General features: G+C 46.9%; 1 protein-coding gene across 1 annotated transcript in view; it reads right to left on the bottom strand.

Annotated features, from left to right (window-relative positions):
* Nucleotides 1–26,742, bottom strand: part of LOC137345904 (carcinoembryonic antigen-related cell adhesion molecule 21-like) — a 276,795-nt gene that overhangs the window by 107,108 nt on the left and 142,945 nt on the right. The window contains exon 5 of the mRNA XM_068009146.1: nt 15,453–15,575. Coding sequence (XP_067865247.1) covers nt 15,453–15,575 — 123 coding nt within the window. The remainder of the gene's footprint in view (nt 1–15,452; nt 15,576–26,742) is intronic.

Below are 26,742 nucleotides of genomic sequence, written 5' to 3'. Positions count from 1 at the left end.
TCACAGGGAGAACCACTAAAAGCATGGTTCAGTGGCCCATATAGAGTGATCAAAAGAGTGAGTAAGGTAGATTACTTAATTAACACCCCTGATCGCTGGATGAAGAACCGGTTGTGTCACATTAATAAGTTCAAACAATATTATCACAAGGAGGAGGATAAGCCAGTCCATGTATGTCAGGTAATCGGGACTGTTGAGAAGGAAAAGGATAGTGAGGATGAGGCAGAGGTAGGCCTAGGAAATTCTCAGATTGAACCTCCAATTATCCAATTAGTGAATACAGAATAGCTAGGGGAATTAAACAATAGGCTTTTACACTTAGAGGCAAAACAGCGTGAAGTCCTAACCAGGATTTTCACAATGTTTCAAAAAGTTTGTAGGGATAAGCGAGGATGTACAACCTTATCCACACATGAAGTGGATATCGAGGGAACCATTCCTTTAAAACAACATCCTTGTCATTTAGGTCAAGACAGACAGACCCGAGTGGAAGCAGAGGTACAATGCATGCTGAAGATCAGCTTAGTTGAACCTCGTCTGGACAGCTGGAATTCACAGTTGGTCTTGATGTCTAAACCTGGTGGGATGGGTCAAACTGGCATAGACAAGTCACTACGATAAGGTAGATTCCTACCCAAATTTTCATTGAAAGGACTGTATGGACAGAGTGGGCAACACTATGTCGTAAAGAGGCAAATGTGTTGGAGGAATACTGTCAAATTCCTTTGACACCCCAGGGTAAGAAAATATAAGCTTCTGTTACATCAGACAGGGTTTTCCAGTGTCAAGTCATGCCACATAGGTTAAGGAGTAATCAAGAAAATTCTCAGAATAGTCAATGCTCCTAGCTGTGCAGTTCACCTGGTTGAGGTGATGGACAATAGGGACACTTGGAAGGAAAACACGAAACAATTGGAAGACTATGCTTGGAAAATTTGAAGTGGGTTAATTGGGACAACCTTTTGAAAATTTAAAGCCGAAATGTTCTGGTGGAACTTGTTGCTGTAGTCTTAACATTTTAGAGAAGTGCATGCCGGTAAATGCAAAAAAAAAGTGTTAGCGTTTTTTTCATTTGTATTTTTTGCATCTTGTAATGAAACGTATTTCAGGAATGGTGCTTCATTCTGCCGGGGCGGAGGTGTTATGATCCTGTCGGTTTTCTTTCGGGGAGAATGCAACGTGTCTTTAATGCTGGAAAGGGAGCAGTACTGCTTTGAAGCAGCAAGCTTTAAAAACTGAGGCAAAGAATGCATTCTCGTTGCCGTGGGATACAGCCATTCAGGACCAGAGATCGAGAGATACATTGTTACAATTTAATTTTGAACTGGCTTACAGTGGAAACAGACTGTTCTAACTCAGAGAAACAGACAGACAGCTGTGTGTTAGCACCTTAAAGGAGAACTCTCAGATCATTTAACCTGAAGGAAAATAATTTAGTCTGTTTATTTATCATTCTCTCTCAAAATTCTAAAAAGTCAAGGCAAAACAGAGATCTCTGATAATTTAAACTGAAGGAAGGGAAGTTAGACTGTGACAATCTTTTATCCGTCAAAAATTCGAAAGCCAAATTGATTCATTAAAAAGTGTTTGCTAGTTGGTAATGGTTGAAATAGCTGAAGAAGGAAAGCATCAATTTCAACTTCCGAATTAGACTATGGGCTGTTCCACTGTTGAAGAACCTTTTATTCCCCATTGGACAGCTGTGTGGATTTCAAGCAACCTTGGACTGTTCCACAGCTGGCAGGAACGTAAATTTACAAAGGCTCTAAACTTTTCTATTTTAAATGTTGTTTATATCTTAGTAGTGTTTAAGAATTTAGTTGTTGCACAGTGGGGGGTGGCACAGTGGCGCAGTGGTTAGCACTGCAGCCTCACAGCTCCAGCGAACCGGGTTCGATTCCGGGTACTGCCTGTGTGGAGTTTGCAAGTTCTCCCTGTGTCTGCGTGGGTTTTCTCCGGGTGCTCCGGTTTCCTCCCACAAGCCAAAAGACTTGCAGGTTGATAGGTAAATTGGCCATTATAAATTGTCACTAGTATAGGTAGGTGGTAGGGAAATATAGGGACAGGTGGGGATGTAGTAGGAATATGGGATTAGTGTAGGATTAGTATAAATGGGTGGTTGATGGTCGGCACAGACTCGGTGGGCCAAAGGGCCTGTTTCAGTGCTGTATCTCTAATCTAATCTAATCTAATCAGTTAATTTGTTTAAAGACAACTGGTTTGGTTAGCCTCATTCGGGCGTTAATAGATGGTACAATTTGGCTGGGTCTTTCTTTAGTTTGGAAAATTAAAAATGATATGTTAGACGATCTGTGAAGGGGCAGGATTGAATTAACAGTGCGTTTCTCCCAACACAATCAGAATTGTATATTTTGATTGGGGGTTTTGACTTGAGCAGTTGGTCGTAACACTACTTTAAACACACTCAATGACTGAGCTTCCACTGCCCTCTGGGGTAGAGAATTCCAAAGATTCACAATCCTCTGAGGAAAGAAATTTCTCCTCATCTCAGTGCTAAGTGGCTTCCCCCTTATTTTGAAATTGTGTCCACTAGTTCTAGACTCCCCAACCAGGAGAAACATCTTAGCTGCATCTACCTTGTCTATCCCTTGAAGTATTTTGTAGGTTTCAATGAGATCACCTCTCATTCTTTAAAACTCTAGAGAATACAGGCCCAGTTTCCCCAATCTCTCTTCATAGGACAGTCCCGCCATCCCAGGAACAAGTCTGGTGAATCTTCGTTACACTCCCTCGATGCTCTATGGTAATAATATCTTTCCTCAGGTAAGGGTGAGGTTGTTCACTTTGGTGATAAGAATAGAGAAGCAGAATATTTTTCTTCTTTTGGGCCTCCTTATCTCGAGAGACAATGGATACGCGCCTGGAGGTGGTCAGTGGTTTGTGAAGCAGCGCCTGGAGTGGCTATAAAGGCCAATTCTGGAGTGACAGGCTCTTCCACAGGTGCTGCAGAGAAATTTGTTTGTTGGGGCTGTTGCACAGTTGGCTCTCCCCTTGCGCCTCTGTCTTTTTTCCTGCCAACTACTAAGTCTCTTCGACTCGCCACAATTTAGCCCTGTCTTTATGGCTGCCCGCCAGCTCTGGCGAATGCTGGCAACTGACTCCCACGACTTGTGATCAATGTCACACGATTTCATGTCGCGTTTGCAGACGTCTTTATAACGGAGACATGGACGGCCGGTGGGTCTGATACCAGTGGCGAGCTCGCTGTACAATGTGTCTTTGGGGATCCTGCCATCTTCCATGCGGCTCACATGGCCAAGCCATCTCAAGCGCCGCTGACTCAGTAGTGTGTATAAGCTGGGGATGTTGGCCGCTTCAAGGACTTCTGTGTTGGAGATATAGTCCTGCCACCTGATGCCAAGTATTCTCCGAAGGCAGCGAAGATGGAATGAATTGAGACGTCGCTCTTGGCTGGCATACGTTGTCCAGGCCTCGCTGCCGTAGAGCAAGGTACTGAGGACACAGGCCTGATACACTCGGACTTTTGTGTTCCGTGTCAGTGCGCCATTTTCCCACACTCTCTTGGCCAGTCTGAACATAGCAGTGGAAGCCTTACCCATGCGCTTGTTGATTTCTGCATCTAGAGACAGGTTACTGGTGATAGTTGAGCCTAGGTAGGTGAACTCTTGAACCACTTCCAGAGCGTGGTCGCCAATATTGATGGATGGAGCATTTCTGACATCCTGCCCCATGATGTTCGTTTTCTTGAGGCTGATGGTTAGGCCAAATTCATTGCAGGCAGACGCAAACCTGTCGATGAGACTCTGCAGGCATTCTTCAGTGTGAGATGTTAAAGCAGCATCGTCAGCAAAGAGGAGTACCCTGATGAGGACTTTCCGTACTTTGGACTTCGCTCTTAGACGGGCAAGGTTGAACAACCTGCCCCCTGATCTTGTGTGGAGGAAAATTCCTTCTTCAGAGGATTTGAACGCATGTGAAAGCAGCAGGGAGAAGAAAATCCCAAAAAGTGTGGGTGCGAGAACACAGCCCTGTTTCACACCACTCAGGATAGGAAAGGGCTCTGATGAGGAGCCACCATGTTGAATTGTGCCTTTCATATTGTCATGGAATGAGGTGATGATACTTAGTAGCTTTGGTGGACATCCGAACTTTTCTAGTAGTCTGAAGAGACCACGTCTGCTGACGAGGTCAAAGGCTTTGGTGAGATCAATGAAAGCAATGTAGAGGGGCATCTGTTGTTCACGGCATTTCTCCTGTATCTGACGAAGGGAGAACAGCATGTCAATGGTCGATCTCTCTGCACGAAAGCCACACTGTGCCTCAGGGTAGACGCGCTCGGCCAGCTTCTGGAGCCTGTTCAGAGCGACTCGAGCAAAGACTTTCCCCACTATGCTGAGCAGGGAGATTCCACGGTAGTTGTTGCAGTCACCGCGGTCACCTTTGTTTTTATAGAGGGTGATGATGTTGGCATCGCGCATGTCCTGTGGTACTGCTCCCTCGTCCCAGCACAGGCATAGCAGTTCATGTAGTGCTGAGAGTATAGCAGGCTTGGCACTCTTGATTATTTCAGGGGTAATGCTGTCCTTCCCAGGGGCTTTTCCGCTGGCTAGGGAATCAATGGCATCACTGAGTTCCGATTTGGTTGGCTGTATGTCCAGCTCATCCATGACTGGTAGAGGCTGGGCTGCATTGAGGGCAGTCTCAGTGACAGCATTCTCCCTGGAGTACAGTTCTAGGTAGTGCTCAACCCAGCGGTCCATCTGTTTGCGTTGGTCAGTGATTATGTCCCCCGATTTAGATTTGAGGGGGGTGATCTTCTTGATGGTTGGCCCAAGAGCTCTCTTCATGCCATCATACATTCCTCTGATGTTTCCGGTGTCTGAGGCCAGCTGAATATGACTGCATAGGTGTTGCCAGTAGTCGTTTGCGCAACGCCTAGCTGTTCTTTGTGCAGTACTTCTGGCTGCTTTAAGTGCTGCGGATGTTAAATCGCTGGGGGCTTTCTTGTAGTTCAAAAGTGCAATGCGCTTAGCGGCTATGACAGGTTCCAGCTCTTCATTATGAGATTGAAACCAGTCTGCATTTCTCTTCGCACTTTTGCCGTAGGTGGTCAAAGCTGACTCATAGATGGCGTCTCTGATGTGGGCCCACTTGGTCTCAGCATCCCCTGTGGGAGTGTTTTGAAGGGCTGTTACAAGTGAATTTAGAAATTTTTTTGTAAAACACATTGAGGATAGCAGGACAGGTGGTGTGTCACAGCTGCAGCATGTGGGAACTCCTGGATGGGAATTCTCTTCCTCAAAAGGCGGTGGAGGCAGAGTCTTTGAATATTTTTAAGGCAGAGGTAGATAGATTGTTGATAAGCAAGGGGGTGAAAGGTGGAGTAATCAGAGAAGCAGAATATTTTTAAAAGGCATGAAACTTGTAAATGTTGACGTTCAGAGGGGCTTGAGTGTACTCGTACAGGGAACACAAAAAATTAGCGTGTAGGTACAGCAAGCAATTAGGAAAGCAAATAGCATGTTGTCCTTTATTGCAAGAGGATTGGAGTACAGGAATAAAGAAGTCTTGCTACAATTGTACAGGAAACCATGTCATGTATCCTCTTCCCTAGTCATTCTAATCTCTCGAGGGTGAAGAAAAAGAGCAAAGGAGCTGGTCTTGGGCAGACCAGCACTACAGGGTTTTGGTGAGACCACATCTGGAATACTGTGTGTAGTTTTGATCTCCATATCTAAGGAAGGATTATACTTGTATTGGAGGTGGTACAGCAAAGGTTCACTAGATTGGTTCCTGGGATGAGAGCATTGTCCTATGATGAGAGGCTGAGTAAATTGGGCCGATATTCTCTGGAGTTTAGAAGAATGAGAGGTGATCTCAATGAAACATACAAGATTCTGAAGGGCTGGATCGGGTAGACTCTGAGAGATAACGAACATATGAATTAGGAGCAGGATTAGGCCACTCGGCCCTTCAAGCCTGCTCTGCCATTCAATAAGTTCATGGCTGAACTGATTACTCCACCTTTCACCCCCTTGCTTATCAAGAATCTATCTACCTCTGCCTTAAAAATATTCAAAGACTCTGCCTCCACCGCCTTTTGAGGAAGAGAATTCCCATCCAGGAGTTCCCACATGCTGCAGCTGTGACACACCACCTGTCCTGCTATCCTCAATGTGTTTTAATTAACTCCTTAATTAATTTATTCATTTACTTTATTTTCCTTTTTTTATATATATTTTATTAATAAATAATTTTATTAACTTCCTTCAGTTTAAATAATTAAGCTTACCACTAGTTCCTTTACTATTTTAAACGTTAGGATTAGAATGGACCTTAATCACTTACCAGATACTCTTCAAACGGGTAGCTTCTTCCCAAACCAATCACCTACCTGCTTCTCTGTGATGTCACACTTGATTTTCTGAACGAGCTCGTTTCACTGAAAGATGATCCGATAAGACAGAGGATGGGACTGGGGACGGGGGATGGGGGACAGGACAGAGGATGGGACTGGGGACGGGGGACAGGACAGAGGATGGGACTGGGGACGGGGGAAAGGACAGAGGATGGGACTGGGGACGGGGGAAAGGACAGAGGATGGGACTGGGGACGGGGGACAGGACAGGGAAAGGACAGAGGAAGGGATAGAGGATGGGGGAGAGGGGAAAGGAGACAGGACAAGAGATGGGAGATACAGGATAGGACAGGGGATAGCAGAGGATAGGGGATAGGTCAGAGGACAGAGGATAGGATTGAGTATAAGAGAAAGGCTCCAGGATCGAGGATAGGTTAGAGGTTAAAGGATAGGCTACAGGATAGGAGAAAGGCTACAGGATAGGATAGAATAGAGGCGAGAGGACAGGTTAGAGGATAGGTTAGCGGATAGAGTCATAGAGTTATACAGCACAGAAACAGGCACTTCGGCCCATCGTGTCTGTGCTGGCCATCAAGTGCCTATCTATTCTAATCCCATTTTCCAGCACTTGGCCCGCAGCCTTGTATGCTATGGCGTTTCAAGTGCTCCTCTAAATACTCCTTAAATGTTGTGAGGGTTCCTGTCTCTACCACCCCTTCAGGCAGTGTGTTCCAGATTCCAAACACCCTCTGGGTGAAAAGAAATTTGCTCAAAACCCCTCTAAACCTCCCGCCCCTTACCTTAAATCTGTGCCCCCTAGTTATTGATCCCTCCCCGAAGGGAAAACACTGCTTCCTATCTATCCTATCAATGTCCTTCATAATTCTGTAGATCTCAATCAGGTCCCCCCTCAGCCTTCTCTGCTCCAAGGAAAACAACCCCAGCCGATGCAGCCTCCAGCTGCAAGGTGATTGGTTGGTGAGTAACTGCTGTTAGGGAATAGCTCGAAAAAGCTGGGTAAGTAGCTAAAAGTAAAGAGAAAGTTCTACAGTTTTATTTTATATAGTAGGTATTGTATTTTTTTTTAGAGAATCAAGGTCCCAGTATAAATAATCTAATTTTTGGGTAATTTAAGGGGATAAATTAAGGGTAAGTCATGGCAGGGCAGCTTGGCAGTGTGGAATGCTCCTCCTGTGCAATGTGGGAAGTCAGGGACACTTCCAGTGTCCAGGGCAAATCGTGTACAAGAAGTGTCTCCAGCTGCTGCTACTCGAAATCAGCGTTTGGGATCTGGAGCAGCAGCTGGAGACACTGTGAAGCACCCGCAAGGCTGAGATCATCATGGATAACACGTACAGGGAGGTGGTCACACCACAGGTAAAGACTGCTCAGGCAGAAAGGGAATGGGTGATCACCAGGCAGAGTAGAAGAACTAGGTGGGTAGTGCAGGAGTTCCCTGGGTCCATCTCCATCTCTAACAGATTTTCCACTTTGGATACTGTTGGGGGAGATAGCTTCTCAGGGGAATGCAGCAAGAGCCAAGTCTGTGGCACCACAGGTGGCTCAGCTGCCTAGCGGGGGGGGGGGGGGGGGGAAAGGAGTGGAAGAGCTATAGTGATAGGGGATTCTTTTGTAAGGGGTACAGATGGGCATTTCTGTGGCCACAAACGTGACTCCAGGATGGTATGTTGCCTCCCTGGTGCTCGGGTCAAGGATGTCATGGAAGGACATTCTGAAGGGGGAGAGTGAACAGTCAGAGATCGTGGTACACATTGGTACCAAGGACATAGGTAGAAAGAGGGTTGAGCTCATGCAACAAGAATTTAGGGAGCGAGGTAGCAGATTAAAAAGCAGGACCTCAAAGGTTGTAATCTCTAAATTACTCCCGATGCCATGTGCGAGTGAGTATAGGAATTGGAGGATAGAGCAGATGAATACATAGTTGAAGAGATGGTACAGGAGGGAGGGCTTTAGTTTCCTGGATCACTGGGTCCATTTCTGGCAAAGATTGGACCAGTACAAATTGGACGGGCTGTACTTGAACTGGAACGGGACCAACATCCTTGCTGGGAGGTTTGCTAGTGCTGTTGGTTGGGGGGGGGGGGGGGGGGGTTAAACTAATTTGGCAGGGGGATGATGTACAGAGGTAGAGTAGGGGGTGAGGCAGAGCAAATATAGACCTGTTAAGGCACAAGTGAAAAATGCAAGGCTGGATTGCATCTATTTTAATGCAAGGTGTCTTACTAGTAAGGCAGATGAATTGAGGGTGTTGATTCGCACATGGGATTATGATATTATTGCTATCACAGAGACATGGCTGAGGGAGGGGCAGGACTGGCAACTCAATATTCCAGGGTATAGAATCTTCAGGCGTGATAGGGGAGGGGATAAAAGAGGAGGTGGTATTGCACTGTTGATCAAGGAGTCAATTACTGCAGTAAGGAGGGATGATATCTTCGAAGGTTCCTCAAATGAGGCCATGTGGGTAGAACTTAAAAACAAAAAACAGGCAATCACTTGTCTGTGAGTGTACTGCAGGCCTCCAAAAAGTCAGGGAGAGAGAGGAGCAGATATGTAAGCAAATCTCAGAGGAGTAAAAATAATAGGGGAATAATAGTAGGGGATTTCAACCTCCCCAATGTTAACTGGGATAGTCTTGGTATAAAAGGTGAGTTTTAGTGTGGCTTTCGTGCAGAGAGATCGACCGTTGAAATGCTGTTCTCCCTTCGTCAGATACAGGAGAAATGCCGCAAACAACAGATGCCCCTCTACATTGCTTTCATTGATCTCACCAAAGCCTTTGACCTCGTCAGCAGACGTGGTCTCTTCAGACTACTAGAAAAGATTGGATGTCCACCAAAGCTACTAAGTATCATCACCTCATTCCATGACAATATGAAAGGCACAATTCAACATGGTGGCTCCTCATTAGACCCCTTTCCTATCCTGAGTGGCGTGAAACAGGGCTGTGTTCTCTCACCCACACTTTTTGGGATTTTCTTCTCCCTACTGCTCTCACATGCATTCAAGTCCTTGGAAGAAGGAATTTTCCTCCACACAAGATCAGGGGGCAGGTTGTTCAACCTCACCCGTCTAAGAGCGAAGTCCATAGTACGGAAAGTCCTCATCAGGGAACTCCTCTTTGCTGACGATGCTGCTTTAACATCTCACACTGAAGAGTGCTTGCAGAGTCTCATCGACAGATTTGCGGCTGCCTGCAATGAATTTGGCCTAACCATCAGCCTCAAGAAAACGAACATCATGGAGCAGGACGTCAGAAATGCTCCATCCATCAATATTGGCGACCACGCTCTGGAAATGGTTCAAGAGTTCACCTACCTAGGCTCAACTATCACCAGTAACCTGTCTCTTGATGCAGAAATCAACAAGTGCATGGGAAAGGCTTCCACTGCTATGTCCAGACTGGCCAAGAGAGTGTGGGAAGATGGTGCACTGACACGGACCACAAAAGTCAGAGTGTATCAAGCCTGTGTCCTCAGTACCTTGCTCTATGGCAGCGAGGCCTGGACAATATGTCAGCCAAGAGTGACGTCTCAATTCATTCCATCTTCGCTGCCTCCGGAGAATACTTGGCATCAGGTGGGGACCGTATCTCCAACACAGAAGTCCTCGAGGCAGCCAACATCCCCAGCTTGTACACACTACTGAGTCAGTGGGGCTCGAGATGGCTTGGCCATGTGAGCCGCATGGAAGATGGCAGGATCCCCAAAGACACATTGTACAGCGAGCTCGCCACTGGTATCAGACCCATCGGCCGTCCATGTCTCTGCTTTAAAGACGTCTGCAAACGCGACATGAAATCCTGTGACACTGACCACAAGTCGTGGGAGTCAGTTGCCAGCATTCGCCAGAGCTGGCGGGCAGCCATAAAGACAGGGCTAAATTGTGGCGAGTCGAAGAGACTTAGCAGTTGGCAGGAAAAAAGACAGAGGCGCAAGGAGAGAGCCAACTGTGTAACAGCCCCGACAAACAAATTTTTCTGCAGCACCCCTGTGGAAGAGCCTGTCACTCTAGAATTGGCCTTTGTAGCCGCTCCAGGCACTTACCCATTGTCTCTCGAGATAAGGAGGCCAAAGAATAAAAGGCTAAAAGGGGGCGGAATTGATGGGGCTGTATAAAATGCTAGTTAGGCCACAGCTGGATTACTGTGTACAGTTCTAGGCACCACACTGAAGGAAGGATGTGATTGCACAGGAGAGGTTGCAGAGGAGATTCACCAGGATGTTGCCTGGGCTTAACTGTTTCCCTGTAACTAATTTTCAATGAAGACTCTCCCTGCACTTCCCGCTCTCCCCAACGAAGCCTCTCCCTGCATTCCCCGCTCTCCCCGCTCTCTTCAATAAAGCTTCTCCCTGCACTCCCCACTCTCCCTCTCCTTTTCAATGAAGCCTCTCCCTGCACTCCCCACTCTTTTCAATGAAACCTCCGCCCGCTCTCCACGCTCTTTTCAATGAAACCTCCGCCCGCTCTCCACGCTCTTTTCAATGAAACCTCCGCCCGCTCTCCACACTCTTTACAATGAAGCCTCTGCCCGTTCTCCACGTTCTTTACAATGAAGCCTCTGCCTGCTCTCCACGCTCTTGACAATGAAGCCACTGCCCACTCTCCACGCTCGTCATAGAAGCCTCTGCCCGTTCTCCACATTCTATACAAAGAAGCCTCTGCCCGCTCTCCACGCTCTTTTCAATGAAACCTCCGCCCGCTCTCCACACTCTTTACAATGAAGCCTCTGGCCGTTCTCCACGTTCTTTTCAATGAAGCCTCTCCCCAATGAAGCCTCTCCCTGCACTCCCCGCCCTTTACAATGAAGCCTCTGCCCTCTCTCCGTGGTATTTACAATGAAGTCTCTGCCCACTCTACACGCTCGTTACAATGAAGCCTCTGCCCACTCTCCACGCTCTTTACAATGAGGCCTCTGCCCGCTCTCCACGCTCTTTAAAATGAAGCCTCTGCCCACTCTCCACATTCTTTACAATGAAGCCTCTGCCCGCTCTCCACGCTCTTTACAATGAGGCCTCTGCCTGCTTTCCACGCTCTTTAAAATGAAGCCTCTGAGCACTCTCCACATTCTTTACAATGAAGCCTCTGAGCACTCGCCACGCTCTTTACAATGAAGCCTCTGCCCGCTCTCCACGCTCTTTACAATGAAGCATCTGCCCACTCTCTACGCTCTTTACAATGAAGCATCTGCCCACTCTCTACGCTCTTTACAATGAAGGCTCTGCCCGCTCTCCACGTGCTTTACAATGAAGCCTCTGCCCACTCTCCATGCTCTTTACAATGAAGCATCTGCCCACTCTCTACGCTCTTTACAATGAAGCCTCTGCCCACTCTCTATGCTATTTACAATGAAGCCTCTGCCCGCTCTCTACGCTCTTTACAATGAAGCCTCTGCCCGCTCTCCACGCTCTTCACAATGAAGCCTCTCCACGCTCTTCACAATGAAGCCTCTGCCCACTCTCCACGCTCTTCACAATGAAGCCTCTGCCCGCTCTTCACGCTCTTCTCAATGAAGCCTCTGCCCGCTCTCCACGCTCTTGACAATGAAGCCTCTGCCCGCTCTCCACGCTCTTGACAATGAGGCCTCTGCCCGCTCTCCACGCTCTTGACAATGAGGCCTCTGCCCGCTCTCCACGCTCTTGACAATGAAGCCTCTGCCCGCTCTCCACGCTCTTTACAATGAAGCCGCTCCACGCTCTTTACAATGAAGCCGCTCCACGCTCTTTACAATGAAGCCGCTCCACGCTCTTTACAATGAAGCCGCTCCACGCTCTTTACAATGAAGCCGCTCCACGCTCTTTACAATGAAGCCGCTCCACGCTCTTTACAATGAAGCCGCTCCACACTCTTTACAATGAAGGCTCTGCCCACTCTCCACGCTCTTTACAATGAAGCCTCTGCCCACTCTACATGCTCTTTACAATGAAGCCTCTGCCCACTCTCCATGCTCTTTACAATGAAGCCTCTGCCCGCTCTTCACGCTCTTTACAATGAAGCCTCTGCCCGCTCTCCACTCTCTTTACAATGAAGCCTCTGCCCACTCTCCACGCTCTTTACAATGAAGCCTCTGCCCACTCTACATGCTCTTTACAATGAAGCCTCTGCCCACTCTCCATGCTCTTTACAATGAAGCCTCTGCCCGCTCTTCACGCTCTTTACAATGAAGCCTCTGCCCGCTCTCCACTCTCTTTACAATGAAGCCTCTGCCCACTCTCCACGCTCTTTACAATGAAGCCTCTGCCCACTCTCCACACTCTTTACAATGAAGCCTCTGGCCGTTCTCCACGTTCTTTTCAATGAAGCCTCTCCCCAATGAAGCCTCTCCCTGCACTCCCCGCCCTTTACAATGAAGCCTCTGCCCTCTCTCCGTGGTATTTACAATGAAGTCTCTGCCCACTCTACACGCTCGTTACAATGAAGCCTCTGCCCACTCTCCACGCTCTTTACAATGAGGCCTCTGCCCGCTCTCCACGCTCTTTAAAATGAAGCCTCTGCCCACTCTCCACATTCTTTACAATGAGGCCTCTGCCCGCTTTCCACGCTCTTTAAAATGAAGCCTCTGAGCACTCTCCACATTCTTTACAATGAAGCCTCTGAGCACTCGCCATGCTCTTTACAATGAAACCTCTGCCCGCTCTTTAAAATGAAGCATCTGCCCACTCTCTACGCTCTTTACAATGAAGCATCTGCCCACTCTCTACGCTCTTTACAATGAAGCCTCTGCCCGCTCTCCACGTGCTTTACAATGAAGCCTCTGCCCACTCTCCATGCTCTTTACAATTAAGCCTCTGCCCGCTCTCCACGCTCTTTACAATGAAGCATCTGCCCACTCTCTACGCTCTTTACAATGAAGCCTCTGCCCACTCTCTACGCTATTTACAATGAAGCCTCTGCCCACTCTCTACGCTCTTTACAATGAAGCCTCTGCCCGCTCTCCACGCTCTTTACAATTAAGCCTCTCCACGCTCTTCACAATGAAGCCTCTGCCCACTCTCCACGCTCTTCACAATGAAGCCTCTGCCCACTCTTCATGCTCTTTTCAATGAAGCCTCTGCCCGCTCTCCACGCTCTTTACAATGAAGCCTCTGCCCGCTCTCCACGCTCTTGACAATGAAGCCTCTGCCCGCTCTCGACAATGAAGCCTCTGCCCGCTCTCGACAATGAAGCCTCTGCCCGCTCTCCACGCTCTTTACAATGAAGCCGCTCCAAGCTCTTTACAATGAAGCCTCTGCCCACTCTCCACGCTCTTTACAATGAAGCCTCTGCCCACTCTCCACGCTCTTTACAATGAAGCCTCTGCCCACTCTCCACGCTCTTTACAATGAAGCCTCTGCCCACTCTGCCCGCTCTTCACAATGAAGCCTCTGCCCGCTCTCCACGCTCTTTACAATGAAGCCTCTGCCCGCTCTCCACGCTCTTTACAATGAAGCCTCTGCCCGCTCTCCACGCTCTTTACAATGAAGCCGCTCCACGCTCTTTACAATGAAGCCGCTCCACACTCTTTACAATGAAGGCTCTGCCCACTCTCCACGCTCTTTACAATGAAGCCTCTGCCCACTCTACATGCTCTTTACAATGAAGCCTCTGCCCACTCTCCATGCTCTTTACAATGAAGCCTCTGCCCGCTCTTCACGCTCTTTACAATGAAGCCTCTGCCCGCTCTCCACTCTCTTTACAATGAAGCCTCTGCCCGCTCTCCACGCTCTTTACAATGAAGCCTCTGCCCGCTCTCCACTCTCTTTACAATGAAGCCTCTGCCCACTCTCTACGCTCTTTACAACGAAGCCTCGGCCCACTCTCCACGCTCTTTACAATGAAGCCTCTCCCCACGCTCTTCAATGAAACGTCTGCCGAATCGCCACGCTCTTTACAATGAAGCCTCTGCCCACTTTCCGCGTTCTTTTCAATGAAGCCTCTGCCCACTCTCCACTCTCATTACAATGAAGCCTCTGCCCACTCTCCATGCTCTTTTCAATGAAGCCTCTGCCCACTTTCTGCGCTCTTTTCAATGAAGCCTCTGCCTACTCACCACGCTCTTTACAATGAAGCCTCTGCCCACTTTCCGCGCTCTTTTCAATGAAGCCTCTGCCTACTCACCACGCTCTTTTCAATGAAGCCTCTGCCCACTTTCCGCACTCTTTTCAATGAAGCCTCTGCCTACTCACCACGCTCTTTACAATGAAGCCTCTGCCCACTTTCCGCGCTCTTTTCAATGAAGCCTCTGCCTACTCACCACGCTCTTTACAATGAAGCCACTGCCCACTTTCCGCGCTCTTTTCAATGAAGCCTCTGCCTACTCACCACGCTCTTTACAATGAAGCCACTGCCCACTTTCCGCGCTCTTTTCAATGAAGCCTCTGCCCACTCTCCACTCTCGTTACAATGAAGCCTCTGCCTACTCTCCACCCTCTTTACAATGAAGCCTCTGCCCACTCTTCACGCTCTTTACAATGAAACCTCTGCCTGCTCTTTTTCAATGATTGTTTCCCCTGGTTGGGAATCGAGAACATGAGGACACAGTCTCAGGATGAGGGGCCAATTATTTAGCTCTGAAATGAGGAGAAACCTCTTCACTCAAAGGGTTGTGATTCTTTGGAATTCTCTACCCCAGGAGGGTTGTGGATGCTCCATTCCTGAATATATTTAAGGATGGGTTAGATAGATTTTTGGTCTCTCAGGGTATCAATGGATATGAGGAATGGGTGGGAAAGTGAAGTTGAGGGTGAGGATCAACCATGATCATATTGAATGGTGGAGCTGGTTCATGGGGCTGAATGATGCACTCCTGATCTTATCTCCAGTCTTATATTCCTGCTCTAGTGTTATCTCTCTCTCAGTATTCTGTGCACCTTGGTATTCCTTTTTGATACTTCCTGGTTCCCTCACCCCTCTCATGTTAGTTTAAACTCTCCCCAATAGCACAAACAAATTACCCCGCAATGGAATTTGCCCCAGCTCTGTTCAGGTCCCATCTTTACCCAGAGCTGGTCACAATTCAGCAGGAACAGGGCTGAGTGGATGGGACCATCCAGCTGGGCAGAAGGAGAGAAGAGATAAATAACCACAGCCATAAACATTACTCTGAACTTACATTTATTGGTCAAGAAGCAAGCCTCTTCAGTTCCTCGCAGGAAACGGATGACAATATAGATTGTCATTGCTAAACACTGAACACACCCAAGTGCTGCAGCAACTTTGTATCCTATGGGACATCCTAGCAAAGGAACCAAACAAACAGTATGTTGACTTGATGCGTGCCAGACTCTTAACAAGCACATTCTGTGATACAGTAGTTCTATTTCTTACAGGAAAATTATAACTTAAAGATTAGAGTGACACATTGTACAATGAAATGGAGACATGTCACTGAATAAAGGTGCCCTGACTTTTGCCTGTATTTTCAAAGCCAGTCACTGCCGTGACTGGTACAGGCTCTCATTGTTACAGGAAGTGAGTTTTACAGGCTGTGACTTGTGCAGGCTCTGATTGTTACAAGAAGTGAGTTTTACAGCCTGTGACTGGTACAGGCTCTGATTGTTACAGGAAGTGAGTTTTACAGGCTGTGACTGCTAACAGGCTCTGATTGTTACAGGAAGTGAGTTTTACAGGCTGTGACTGCTAACAGGCTCTGATTGTTACAGGAAGTGAGTTTTACAGGCTGTGATTGTTACAGGAAGTGAGATTTACAGGCTGTGACTGCTAACAGGCTCTGATTGTTACAGGAAGTGAGTTTTACAGGCTGTGACTGCGAACAGGCTGTGATTTTTACAGGAAGTGAGTTTTACAGGCTGTGACTGCTAACAGGCTCTGATTGTTACAGGAAGTGAGTTTTACAGGCTGTGACTGGTACAGGCTCTGATTGTTACAGGAAGTGAGTTTGACAGGCTGTGACTGCTAACAGGCTCTGATTGTTACAGGAAGTGAGTTTTACAGGCTGTGACTGCTAACAGGCTCTGATTGTGACAGGAAGTGAGATTTACAGGCTGTGACTGCTGACAGGCTCTGATTGTTACAGGAAGTGAGTTTTACAGGCTGTGACTGCTAACAGGTTCTGATTGTTACAGGAAGTGAGATTTACAGGCTGTGACTGCTAACAGGCTCTGATTGTTACAGGAAGTGTGTTTTACAGGCTGTGACTGGTACAGGCTCTGATTGTTACAGGAAGTGAGTTTTACGGCTGTGACTGGTACAGGCTCTGATTGTTACAGGAAGTGAGTTTTACAGGCTGTGACTGCTAACAGGCTCTTACTGATACAGGAAGTGCGTTTTACAGCCTGTGACTGCTAACAGGCTGTGATTGTCACAGGAAGTGAGTTTTACAGGCTGTGAGTGCCAACAGGCTCTGATTGTTACAGGAAGTGAGATTTACAGGCTGTGACTGCTAACAAGCTCTGATTGTTACAGGAAGTGTGTTTTACAGGCTGTGACTGCTAACAGGCTCTGATTGTTACAGGAAGTGAGTTTTACAGGCTGTGACTGGTACAGGCTCTGATTGTTACAGGAAGTGAGTTTTACAGACTGTGACTGCGAACAGGCTGTGATTGTTACAGGAAGTGAGTTTTACAGGCTGTGACTGCTAACAGGCTCTGATCGTTACAGGAAGTGAGATTTACAGGCTGTGACTGCTAACAGGCTCTGATTGTTACAGGAAGTGAGTTTTACAGGCTGTGACTGGTACAGGTTCTGATTGTTACAGGAAGTGTGTTTTACAGGCTGTGACTGCTAACAGGCTCTGATTGTTACAGGAAGTGAGTTTTACAGGCTGTGACTGGTACAGGCTCTGATTGTTACAGGAAGTGAGTTTGACAGGCTGTGACTGCTAACAGGCTCTGATTGTTACAGGAAGTGAGTTTTACAGGCTGTGACTGCTAACAGGCTCTGATTGTGACAGGAAGTGAGATTTACAGGCTGTGACTGCTGACAGGCTCTGATTGTTACAGGAAGTGAGTTTTACAGGCTGTGACTGCTAACAGGTTCTGATTGTTACAGGAAGTGAGATTTACAGGCTGTGACTGCTAACAGGCTCTGATTGTTACAGGAAGTGTGTTTTACAGGCTGTGACTGGTACAGGCTCTGATTGTTACAGGAAGTGAGTTTTACGGCTGTGACTGGTACAGGCTCTGATTGTTACAGGAAGTGAGTTTTACAGGCTGTGACTGCTAACAGGCTCTTACTGATACAGGAAGTGCGTTTTACAGCCTGTGACTGCTAACAGGCTGTGATTGTCACAGGAAGTGAGTTTTACAGGCTGTGAGTGCCAACAGGCTCTGATTGTTACAGGAAGTGAGATTTACAGGCTGTGACTGCTAACAGGCTCTGATTGTTACAGGAAGTGTGTTTTACAGGCTGTGACTGCTAACAGGCTCTGATTGTTACAGGAAGTGAGTTTTACAGGCTGTGACTGGTACAGGCTCTGATTGTTACAGGAAGTGAGTTTTACAGACTGTGACTGCGAACAGGCTGTGATTGTTACAGGAAGTGAGTTTTACAGGCTGTGACTGCTAACAGGCTCTGATCGTTACAGGAAGTGAGATTTACAGGCTGTGACTGCTAACAGGCTCTGATTGTTACAGGAAGTGAGTTTTACAGGCTGTGACTGGTACAGGTTCTGATTGTTACAGGAAGTGTGTTTTACAGGCTGTGACTGCTAACAGGCTCTGATTGTTACAGGAAGTGAGTTTTACAGGCTGTGACTGGTACAGGCTCTGATTGTTACAGGAAGTGAGTTTGACAGGCTGTGACTGCTAACAGGCTCTGATTGTTACAGGAAGTGAGTTTTACAGGCTGTGACTGCTAACAGGCTCTGATTGTGACAGGAAGTGAGATTTACAGGCTGTGACTGCTGACAGGCTCTGATTGTTACAGGAAGTGAGTTTTACAGGCTGTGACTGCTAACAGGTTCTGATTGTTACAGGAAGTGAGATTTACAGGCTGTGACTGCTAACAGGCTCTGATTGTTACAGGAAGTGTGTTTTACAGGCTGTGACTGGTACAGGCTCTGATTGTTACAGGAAGTGAGTTTTACGGCTGTGACTGGTACAGGCTCTGATTGTTACAGGAAGTGAGTTTTACAGGCTGTGACTGCTAACAGGCTCTTACTGATACAGGAAGTGCGTTTTACAGCCTGTGACTGCTAACAGGCTGTGATTGTCACAGGAAGTGAGTTTTACAGGCTGTGAGTGCCAACAGGCTCTGATTGTTACAGGAAGTGAGATTTACAGGCTGTGACTGCTAACAGGCTCTGATTGTTACAGGAAGTGTGTTTTACAGGCTGTGACTGCTAACAGGCTCTGATTGTTACAGGAAGTGAGTTTTACAGGCTGTGACTGGTACAGGCTCTGATTGTTACAGGAAGTGAGTTTTACAGACTGTGACTGCGAACAGGCTGTGATTGTTACAGGAAGTGAGTTTTACAGGCTGTGAGTGCCAACAGGCTCTGATTGTTACAGGAAGTGAGTTTTACGGCTGTGACTGGTACAGGCTCTGATTGATACAGGAAGTGAGATTTACAGGCTGTGACTGGTAACAGGCTCTTACTGATACAGGAAGTGCGTTTTACAGGCTGTGACTGCTGCAGGCCATGTATTTCACCGGAAGTGACTACTACATAGAATCATAGAATGGTTACAGCACCGAAGGAGGCCATTCAACCACTGTGTCTGTGCTGGATCTCTGCAAGAGCAGCTCAGCTAGTCCTACTCCCCTTCCCTTTTCCTATAGCCCTGCAAAGTTTTTCTCTTCAGATAATTATCCAATTGCCAGTCTCCTTAAGTCAGTTTCCTCGGGTTTTTGATCCTTCTGCCAATGGGAACTGTTTCTCTCTATCTACTCTGTCTAGACCCCTGATGATTTTGAACACCTCAATCAAACCTCCTCTCAATCTTCTCTTCTCCAAGGAGAACCGTCCCAGTTTCTCCAATCTATCAATGTAACTGAAGTTCCTCATCCCTAGAATCTTTTCTGCACCCTCTTTAAAGCCTTCACATCATTCCAAAAGTGTGGTTACCAGAACTGGACACAATTCTCCAGTTGAGGCTGAAGTAGCATTTTAGAAAGGTTCATCATAACTTCCTCACTTTTGTAGTCTATAACTCTATTTATAAAACCCGGCCTGCATTATTAACAGTTTTCTCAACCTGCCCTGCTTCCTTCAATGATTTGTGCAATTATACCCCTATGTCCTTCTGCTCCTGTACCCACTTTAGAATTGTACCCTTTATTTTATATTGTTATTCCTCGTTCTTCCTACCAAAACTTGCATTAAATTTCACCTGCCATGTATCTGCCCATTCCACCAGCCTGTCTTTGTCCTATTGAAGTCTATCACTATCCTCCTCACAGTTCATTGTACTTCCAAGTTTTGTGTCATCTGCAAATTCTGAAATTGTGCCCTGCAAACCCAAGTCACCAAAGCAAAAAGCAATGGTCCTAACACTGACACCCGGGAAACCCCACTGTATACCTTCCTCCGACCCAAAAAACAACTCTTTATTTCCAGCTATTCAGTTAATTTCGTATCCATGCAGCGCCTGTTATTTGGCACTTTGTCAAATTCATTTTGGAAGTTCTATGAACACCACATCAACAACTTTCCCTGTTACCTCATCAAAAAACTCAAGCAAGTTAGTTGAACATGATTTGCCTTGAGCAAATCGTGCTGGTTTTCCTTAATTAGAATCAGTCATTATGGGACAGAAGGAGACCATTCAGTGCACAGAATCCATGCCAGCTCTCTGCGGAGCAATCCAGTCAGTCCCACTCCCCCACTTGATCCCCTTCGCCCTGCAAATTTATTTCCTTCAAGTCCTTTACGGAGACGTGGATATCACAAGGGCAGGAATGGATGTTCCGGGGTTTAGATGTTTCAAAAGGAATAGGGAGGGAGGTAAAAGAGGTGGGGGAGTGGCATTGTTAATCAGGGATAGTATCACAGCTGCAGAAAGGGAGGTCGTCGAGGAGGGTTTGTCTACTGAGTCATTATGGGTGGAAGTCAGAAACAGGAAAGGAGCAGTCACTTTGCTGGGAGTTTTCGACAGACCCACAATAGCAACAGAGACATGGAGGACCAGATTGGGAGGCAAATTTTGGAAAGGTGCAGAAGTAACAAGGTTGTTGTCATGGGTGACTTCAACTTCCCTAATATTGATTGTAACCTCCTTAGTGCAAATAGTTTGGATGGAGCAGTTTTTGTCAGGTGTGTCCAGGAAGGTTTCCTGACTCAATATGCAGAAAGGCCGACTAGAGGCGAGGCTATGTTGGCTTTGGTGCTTGGCAACGAACCAGGCCAGGTGGCAGATCTCTCGGTGGGAGAGCATTTCGGTGATAGTGATCACAACTCCCTGACCTTTACTATAGTTATGGAGAGGGACAGGAGAAGACGGGATGGGAAAATATTTAATTGGGGTAGGGGGAATTACAATGCTATTAGGCAGGAACTGGGAACATAAATTGGGAACAGATGTTCTCGGGGAAATGCATGACAGAAATGTGGAGGTTGTTCAGGGAGCACTTGCTGCGACTGCTGGATAGGTTTGTCCCGATGAGGCAGGGAAGGGATGGTAGGGTGAAGGAACCTTGGATGTCAAGAGATGTGGAACAGCTAGTCAAGAGGAAGAAGGAAGCTTACTGAAGAGTGAGGAAGCAAGGATCAGACAGGGCTCTAGACGGTTACAAGGTAGCCAGGAAGGAACTGAAGAATGGACTTAGGAAAGCTAGAAGGGGACATGGAAAAGTCTTGGCGGGTAGGATTAAGGAAAATCCCAAGGCGTTCTACACTTATGTGAGGAACAAGAGGATGGCCAGAGTGAGTGTCGGGCCGATCAGGGATAGAGAAGGGAACTTGTGCCTGGAGTCGGAGGAGGTAGGGGAGGTCCTAAATGAATACTTTGCTTCAGTATTCACTAGTGAGAGGGACCTGGTCATTTGTGAGGACAGCGTGAAACAGGCTGATATGCTCGAACAGGTTGATGTTAAGAAGGAGGATGTGCTGGAAAGGTTGAATGATATGAGGACAGATAAGTCCCCGGGGCCAGACGGGATATACCCAAGGATATTACGGGAAGCGAGGGAAGAGATTGCCGTGCCTTTGGCGTCTTCACTGTCCACAGGAGTAGTGCCGGATGATTGGAGGGTGGCAAATGTTCCCTTGTTCAAGAATGGTAATAGGGATAACCCTGGGAATTATAGACCAGTCAGTCTTGCGTCGGTAGTGGACAAATTATTGGAGAAGATTCTGAGAGACAGGATTTATGATTATTTGGAAAAGCATGGTTTGATTAGAGACAGTCAGCATGGCTTTGTGAGGGGCAGGTCATGCCTCACAAGCCTTATTGAATTCTTTGAAGATGTGACAAAACACATTGATGAAGGAAAAGCAGTGGATGTGGTGTATATGGATTTTAGCAAGGCGTTTGATAAGGTTCCCCATGGTAGGCTCATTCAGAAAGTAAGGAGGCATGGGATTCAGGGAAAGTTGGATACAAAATTGGCTGGCCCATAGAAGACAGAGGGTGGTAGTAGATGGAAAGTATTCAGCATGGAGCTCGGTGACCAGTGGTGTTCCGCAGGGATCTGTTCTGGGACCTCTGCTCTTTGTGATTTTTATAAATGACTTGGATGAGGAAGTGGTAGGCTGGGTTTGCAAGTTTGCCGATGACACGAAGGTTGCTGGAGTTGTGGATAGTGTGGAAGGCTGTTGTAGGTTGCAACGGGACATTGACAGGATGCAGAGCTGGGCTGAGTAGTGGCAGATGGAGTTCAACCTGGAAAAGTGTGAAGTGATTCATTTTGGAAGGTCGAATTTGAATGCAGAACACAGGCTTAAAGACAGGATTCTTGGTAGTGTGGAGGAACAGAGGGATCTTGGGGTCCATGTCCATAGATCGCTCAAAGTTGCCACCCAAGTTGATAGGGTTGTTAAGAAGGCGTATGGTGTGTTGGCTTTCATTAACAGGGTGATTGAGTTTAAGAGCCGCGAGGTTATGCTGCAGCTCTATAAAGCCCTGGTTAGACCACACTTGGAATATTGTGTTCAGTTCTGGTCGCCTCATTATAGGAAGGATGTGGAAGCTTTAGAGAGGGTGCAGAGGAGATTTACCAGGATGCTGCCTGGACTGGAGGGCATGTCTTACGAAGAAAGATTGAGGGAGCTGGGGCTTTTCTCATTGGAGCGAAGAAGGATGAGAGGTGACTTGATAGAGGTGTACAAGATGATGAAAGGCATAGATAGAGTGGATAGCCAGAGACTTTTTCCCAGGGTGGAAAGGGCTATCACCAGGGGGCATAATGTTAAGGTGATTGGAGGAAGATTTCGGGGAGATGTCAGAGGTAGGTTCTTTACACAGAGAGTGGTGGGTGCGTGGAATGCGTTGCCAGCGGTGGTAGTAGAAGCAGATACATTAGGGGCAATTAAGCAACTCTTGGATAGGTACATGGATGATAATAGAATGAAGGGTAGGTAGTTCGTTTGATCTTAGAGTAGGTTAAAGTTGCGGCACAACATCGTGGGCCTATGTTCTATATTCCCATCCAATTTTCCTTTGAAATCGTTGTCACTAAACTGTTTCAGTGCTGTAGCTGTAAATATCAATATCATTCCACCACCCTTGTGGACAGCGAGTTCCAGCTCATTACCGTTTGCTGTGCAAAATATTTCGTCCTCATATTCCCCATGCCTCTCTTGCCCAAAACCTTCAATTGGTGTCTCCTGGTCCTTGTACCATCAGCTAATGGGAACACTTTTTCCATGTCTATCTTATTTAAGCCCGTCATAATCTCGTCCACCTCCATCAAATCTCCCCTCAATCTCCAAGGAGAACAATCCCAGCTTTTCCAACTTAACCTTGTAATTAAAATCCCTCATCCCTGGAACCATTCTGGTAAATCTCCTCTGCTGCCTCTCAAGGACCCTCACTTCCTTCCTAAAGTGTGGTGACCAGAACTGGACACAGTGAAATAAAAGCAAAATACTGCAGATGCTGGAAATCTGAAATAACAACAGAAAGTGCTGGAAATACTCAGCAGGTCAGACAGTGTCTGTGGAGAGAGAAACAGAGTTAATAAAAACAGCAAGTGCTGGAAATACTCAGTATGTCAGGCAGCATCTGTGGAGAGAGAAACAGAGTTAATAAAAACAGCAAGTGCTGGAAATACTCAGCAGATCAGGCAGCGTCTGTGGAGAGAGAAACAGAGTTAATAAAAACAGCAAGTGCTGGAAATACTCAGCAGGTCAGGCAGCATCTGTGGAGAGAGAAACAGAGTTAATAAAAACAGCAAGTGCTGGAAATACTCAGCAGGTCAGGCAGTGTCTGTGGAGAGAGAAACAGAGTTAATAAAAACAGCAAGTGCTGGAAATACTCAGTATGTCAGGCAGCATCTGTGGAGAGAGAAACAGAGTTAATAAAAACAGCAAGTGCTGGAAATACTCAGCATGTCAGGCAGCGTCTGGGGCGGGGGGGGGGTGGGGTTTGTGGGGGGTGGGAGGGATTTTGGGGGGGGTGATTTGGTGGGGGGGTATTTGGTGGGGAAGAGAACAAAAGGGAAGGTGTGTGATCGGGCAGTGGGCAGCAGAGATTAAATAAAAAAGATGTCATGGGACAAAGGCAAATGGATTGTGAATGGATTAATAATCTAGTTGGGGCCAAAGAAAAGCTTTATAAAGGTTCAGCATAACTTCACTGCTTTTGTACTCAATACCTCTATTTATGAATGCAAGGAGTCTTACTAGTAAGGCAGATGAATTGAGGGTGTTGATTAGCACATGGGATTATGATATTATTGCTATCACAGAGACATGGTTGAGGGAGAGACAGGACTGGAAACTCTCCGCCGAACAAAGGCGGTGGAGGGGTGCCACCACCACCCGGTAAACAAGACCTGGAACAATATTCCAGGGTAGAGAATCTTCAGGTGATAGTGGAGGGGATAAAAGAGGAGGTGGTATTGCACTGTTGATCAAGGAATCAATTACTGCAGTAAGGAGGGATGATATCTCAGAAGGTTCCTCAAATGAGGCCATGTGGGTAGAACTTAAAAACAAAAAGGGGGCAATCACTTGGCTGGGAGTGTACTACAGGCCTCCAAACAGTCAGGGAGAGATAGAGGAGCAGATATGTAGGCAAATCTCATAGAGGTGTAAAAATAATAGGGTAGGGTAACAATAGTAGGGGATTTCAACTTCTCCAATGTTAACTGGGATAGTCTTAGTGCAAAAGGCTTAAAGGAGGAGGAATTCTTAAAATGCATACAGGAGAGCTTTTTGAGCCAGTATGGAGACAGTCCTACAAGAGAAGAGGCAGTACTGGACCTAATCCTGGGGAATGAAGCTGGACAAGTGGTAGAAGTATCAGTGAGGGAGCATTTCGGGGATAGTGACCATAACTCTAAGATTTAAGGTAGTTATGGGAAAGGACAAAGATGGACCGGAAATAAAGGTACTGAATTGGGGGAAGGCCGATTTCAATTTGATAAAACAGGATCTGGCCAAAGTGGGAGCAGCTCCTTGGAGGAAAGTCTACATCAGGCCAGTGGGAGTCATTCAAAGAGGAAATAGTGAGAGTTCAGAGCCAACATGTACCCGTTAAGGTGAAGGTAGAACCAACAAGTCCAGGGAACCCTGGACGTCAAGGGATACAGAGGATTGTATCGGGGGGAAAAAAGGAGGCTTATGGCAGATTCGGAGCGCTGAAAACAGCGGAGGCATTAGAGCAGTATAGAAAGTGTAGGGGGTACTTAAAAAAGTAATTAGGAGAGTGAAGAGGGGACATGAAACAACACTGGTGGGCAAGATAAAGGAAAATCCGAAAGCGTTTTATAAGTATATTAAGGGCAAGAGGATAACCAGGGAAAGAGTAGAGCTCATCAGAGACCCAAGTGGCAATCTGTGAGTGGAGCCGGAGGACATAGGAGAGGTTTTAAATGATTACTTTTCATCTGTGTTCACTATGGAGAAGAACGATGTTAGTGTAGGTATAGAGATCAGGGAGGGGGATTGGGATATACTTGAACATATTAGCATTGAAAGGGAGGAAGTATTATCTGTTTTAGTGGGCTTAAAAGTGGATAAATCCCCAGGCCCAGATGAGATGTATCCCAGGCTGTTATGTGAGGCAAGGGAGGAGATTGCAGGGGCTCTGATGCAAATTTTCAATTCCTCTCTAGCCACAGGAGAGGTAGCAGAGGACTGGAGGACAGCGAATGTGGTACCATTATTCAAGACGGTAGCAGGGATAAACCAGGTAATTACAGGCCGGTGAGTCTAACATCAGTGGTTGAGAAACTATTGGAAAAAAATTCAGAGGGACAGGATGAATCTCCACTTGGATATGAAACGTTAACTCCGTTATCCTCTCCACAGACGCTGCCTGACCTGCTGAGTATTTCCAGCATCTGCAATATTTTGCATTTATTTCACTGTGTCCAGTTTTGGTCACCACACTTCAGGACGGATGTGAGGGTCCTTGAGAGGGTGCAGAGGAGATTTACCAGAATGGTTCCAGGGATGGGGGATTTTAGGTACAAGATATTAACAGGAAAAGACAGGCTAGATAAAGATAAACTATTTCCACTGTTTGGAGATTCTAAAACAAGGGGGCATAATCTAAAAATTAAGACCAGACCATTCAGGAGAGATGTCAGGAAGCACTTCGAGTCATAGCATTGTACAGCATAGAAACAGGCCCTTCGGCCCACCGCGTCCATGCCGACCATAATGCCTATCTAAACTAATCCTACCTGCCTGCATTAATTCCATATCCCTCTATGCCTTGCTCATTCAAGTACCTGTCCAGATGCCTTTTAAATGTCGCTACTGTTCCTGCCTCCACCAACTCCTCAGGCAGCTCATTCCAGATACCCACAATTCTTTGTGTGAAAAATTTACCCCTTTGATCCCCTTTTAACCTCCTCCCTCTCACCTTAAATCTATGCCCTCTAGTTTTAGTCACCCCTATCATGGGAAACAGACTCTGGCTATCTACCCTATCTATGCCTCTCATAATTTTATATACCTCTATCATGTCCCCTCCCAGCCTCCTTCGCTCCAGGGAAAACAGATCCAGCCTATCCAATCTCTTTATAACTCAAGCCCTCCAAACCAGGCAACATCCTTGTGAATCTTTTCTGCACCCTCTCTAGCTTAATCACATCTTTCCTGTAGTGTGGCGACCAGAACTGCACACAGTACGCCAAGTGCGGCCTAACCAACGTTATGTACAACTGTAACATGATGTCCCAACTCTTGTACTCAGTGCCTCGGCCGATGAAGACAAGCATGCCATATGCCTTCTTCACCACCCTGTTGACCCATGTTGCCACTTGCAGGGAACTATGTACTTGCACCCCAAGTTCTCTCCGCTCAACAACACTCTCCAGGGCCCTGCCAT

The sequence above is a fragment of the Heterodontus francisci genome, chromosome 29 (genome assembly GCF_036365525.1).
Source record: "Heterodontus francisci isolate sHetFra1 chromosome 29, sHetFra1.hap1, whole genome shotgun sequence".
Lineage (NCBI taxonomy): Eukaryota > Metazoa > Chordata > Chondrichthyes > Heterodontiformes > Heterodontidae > Heterodontus > Heterodontus francisci.
Note: the sequence above shows the minus strand (reverse complement) of the source record. Positions and strands in the feature narration are given on the sequence as shown.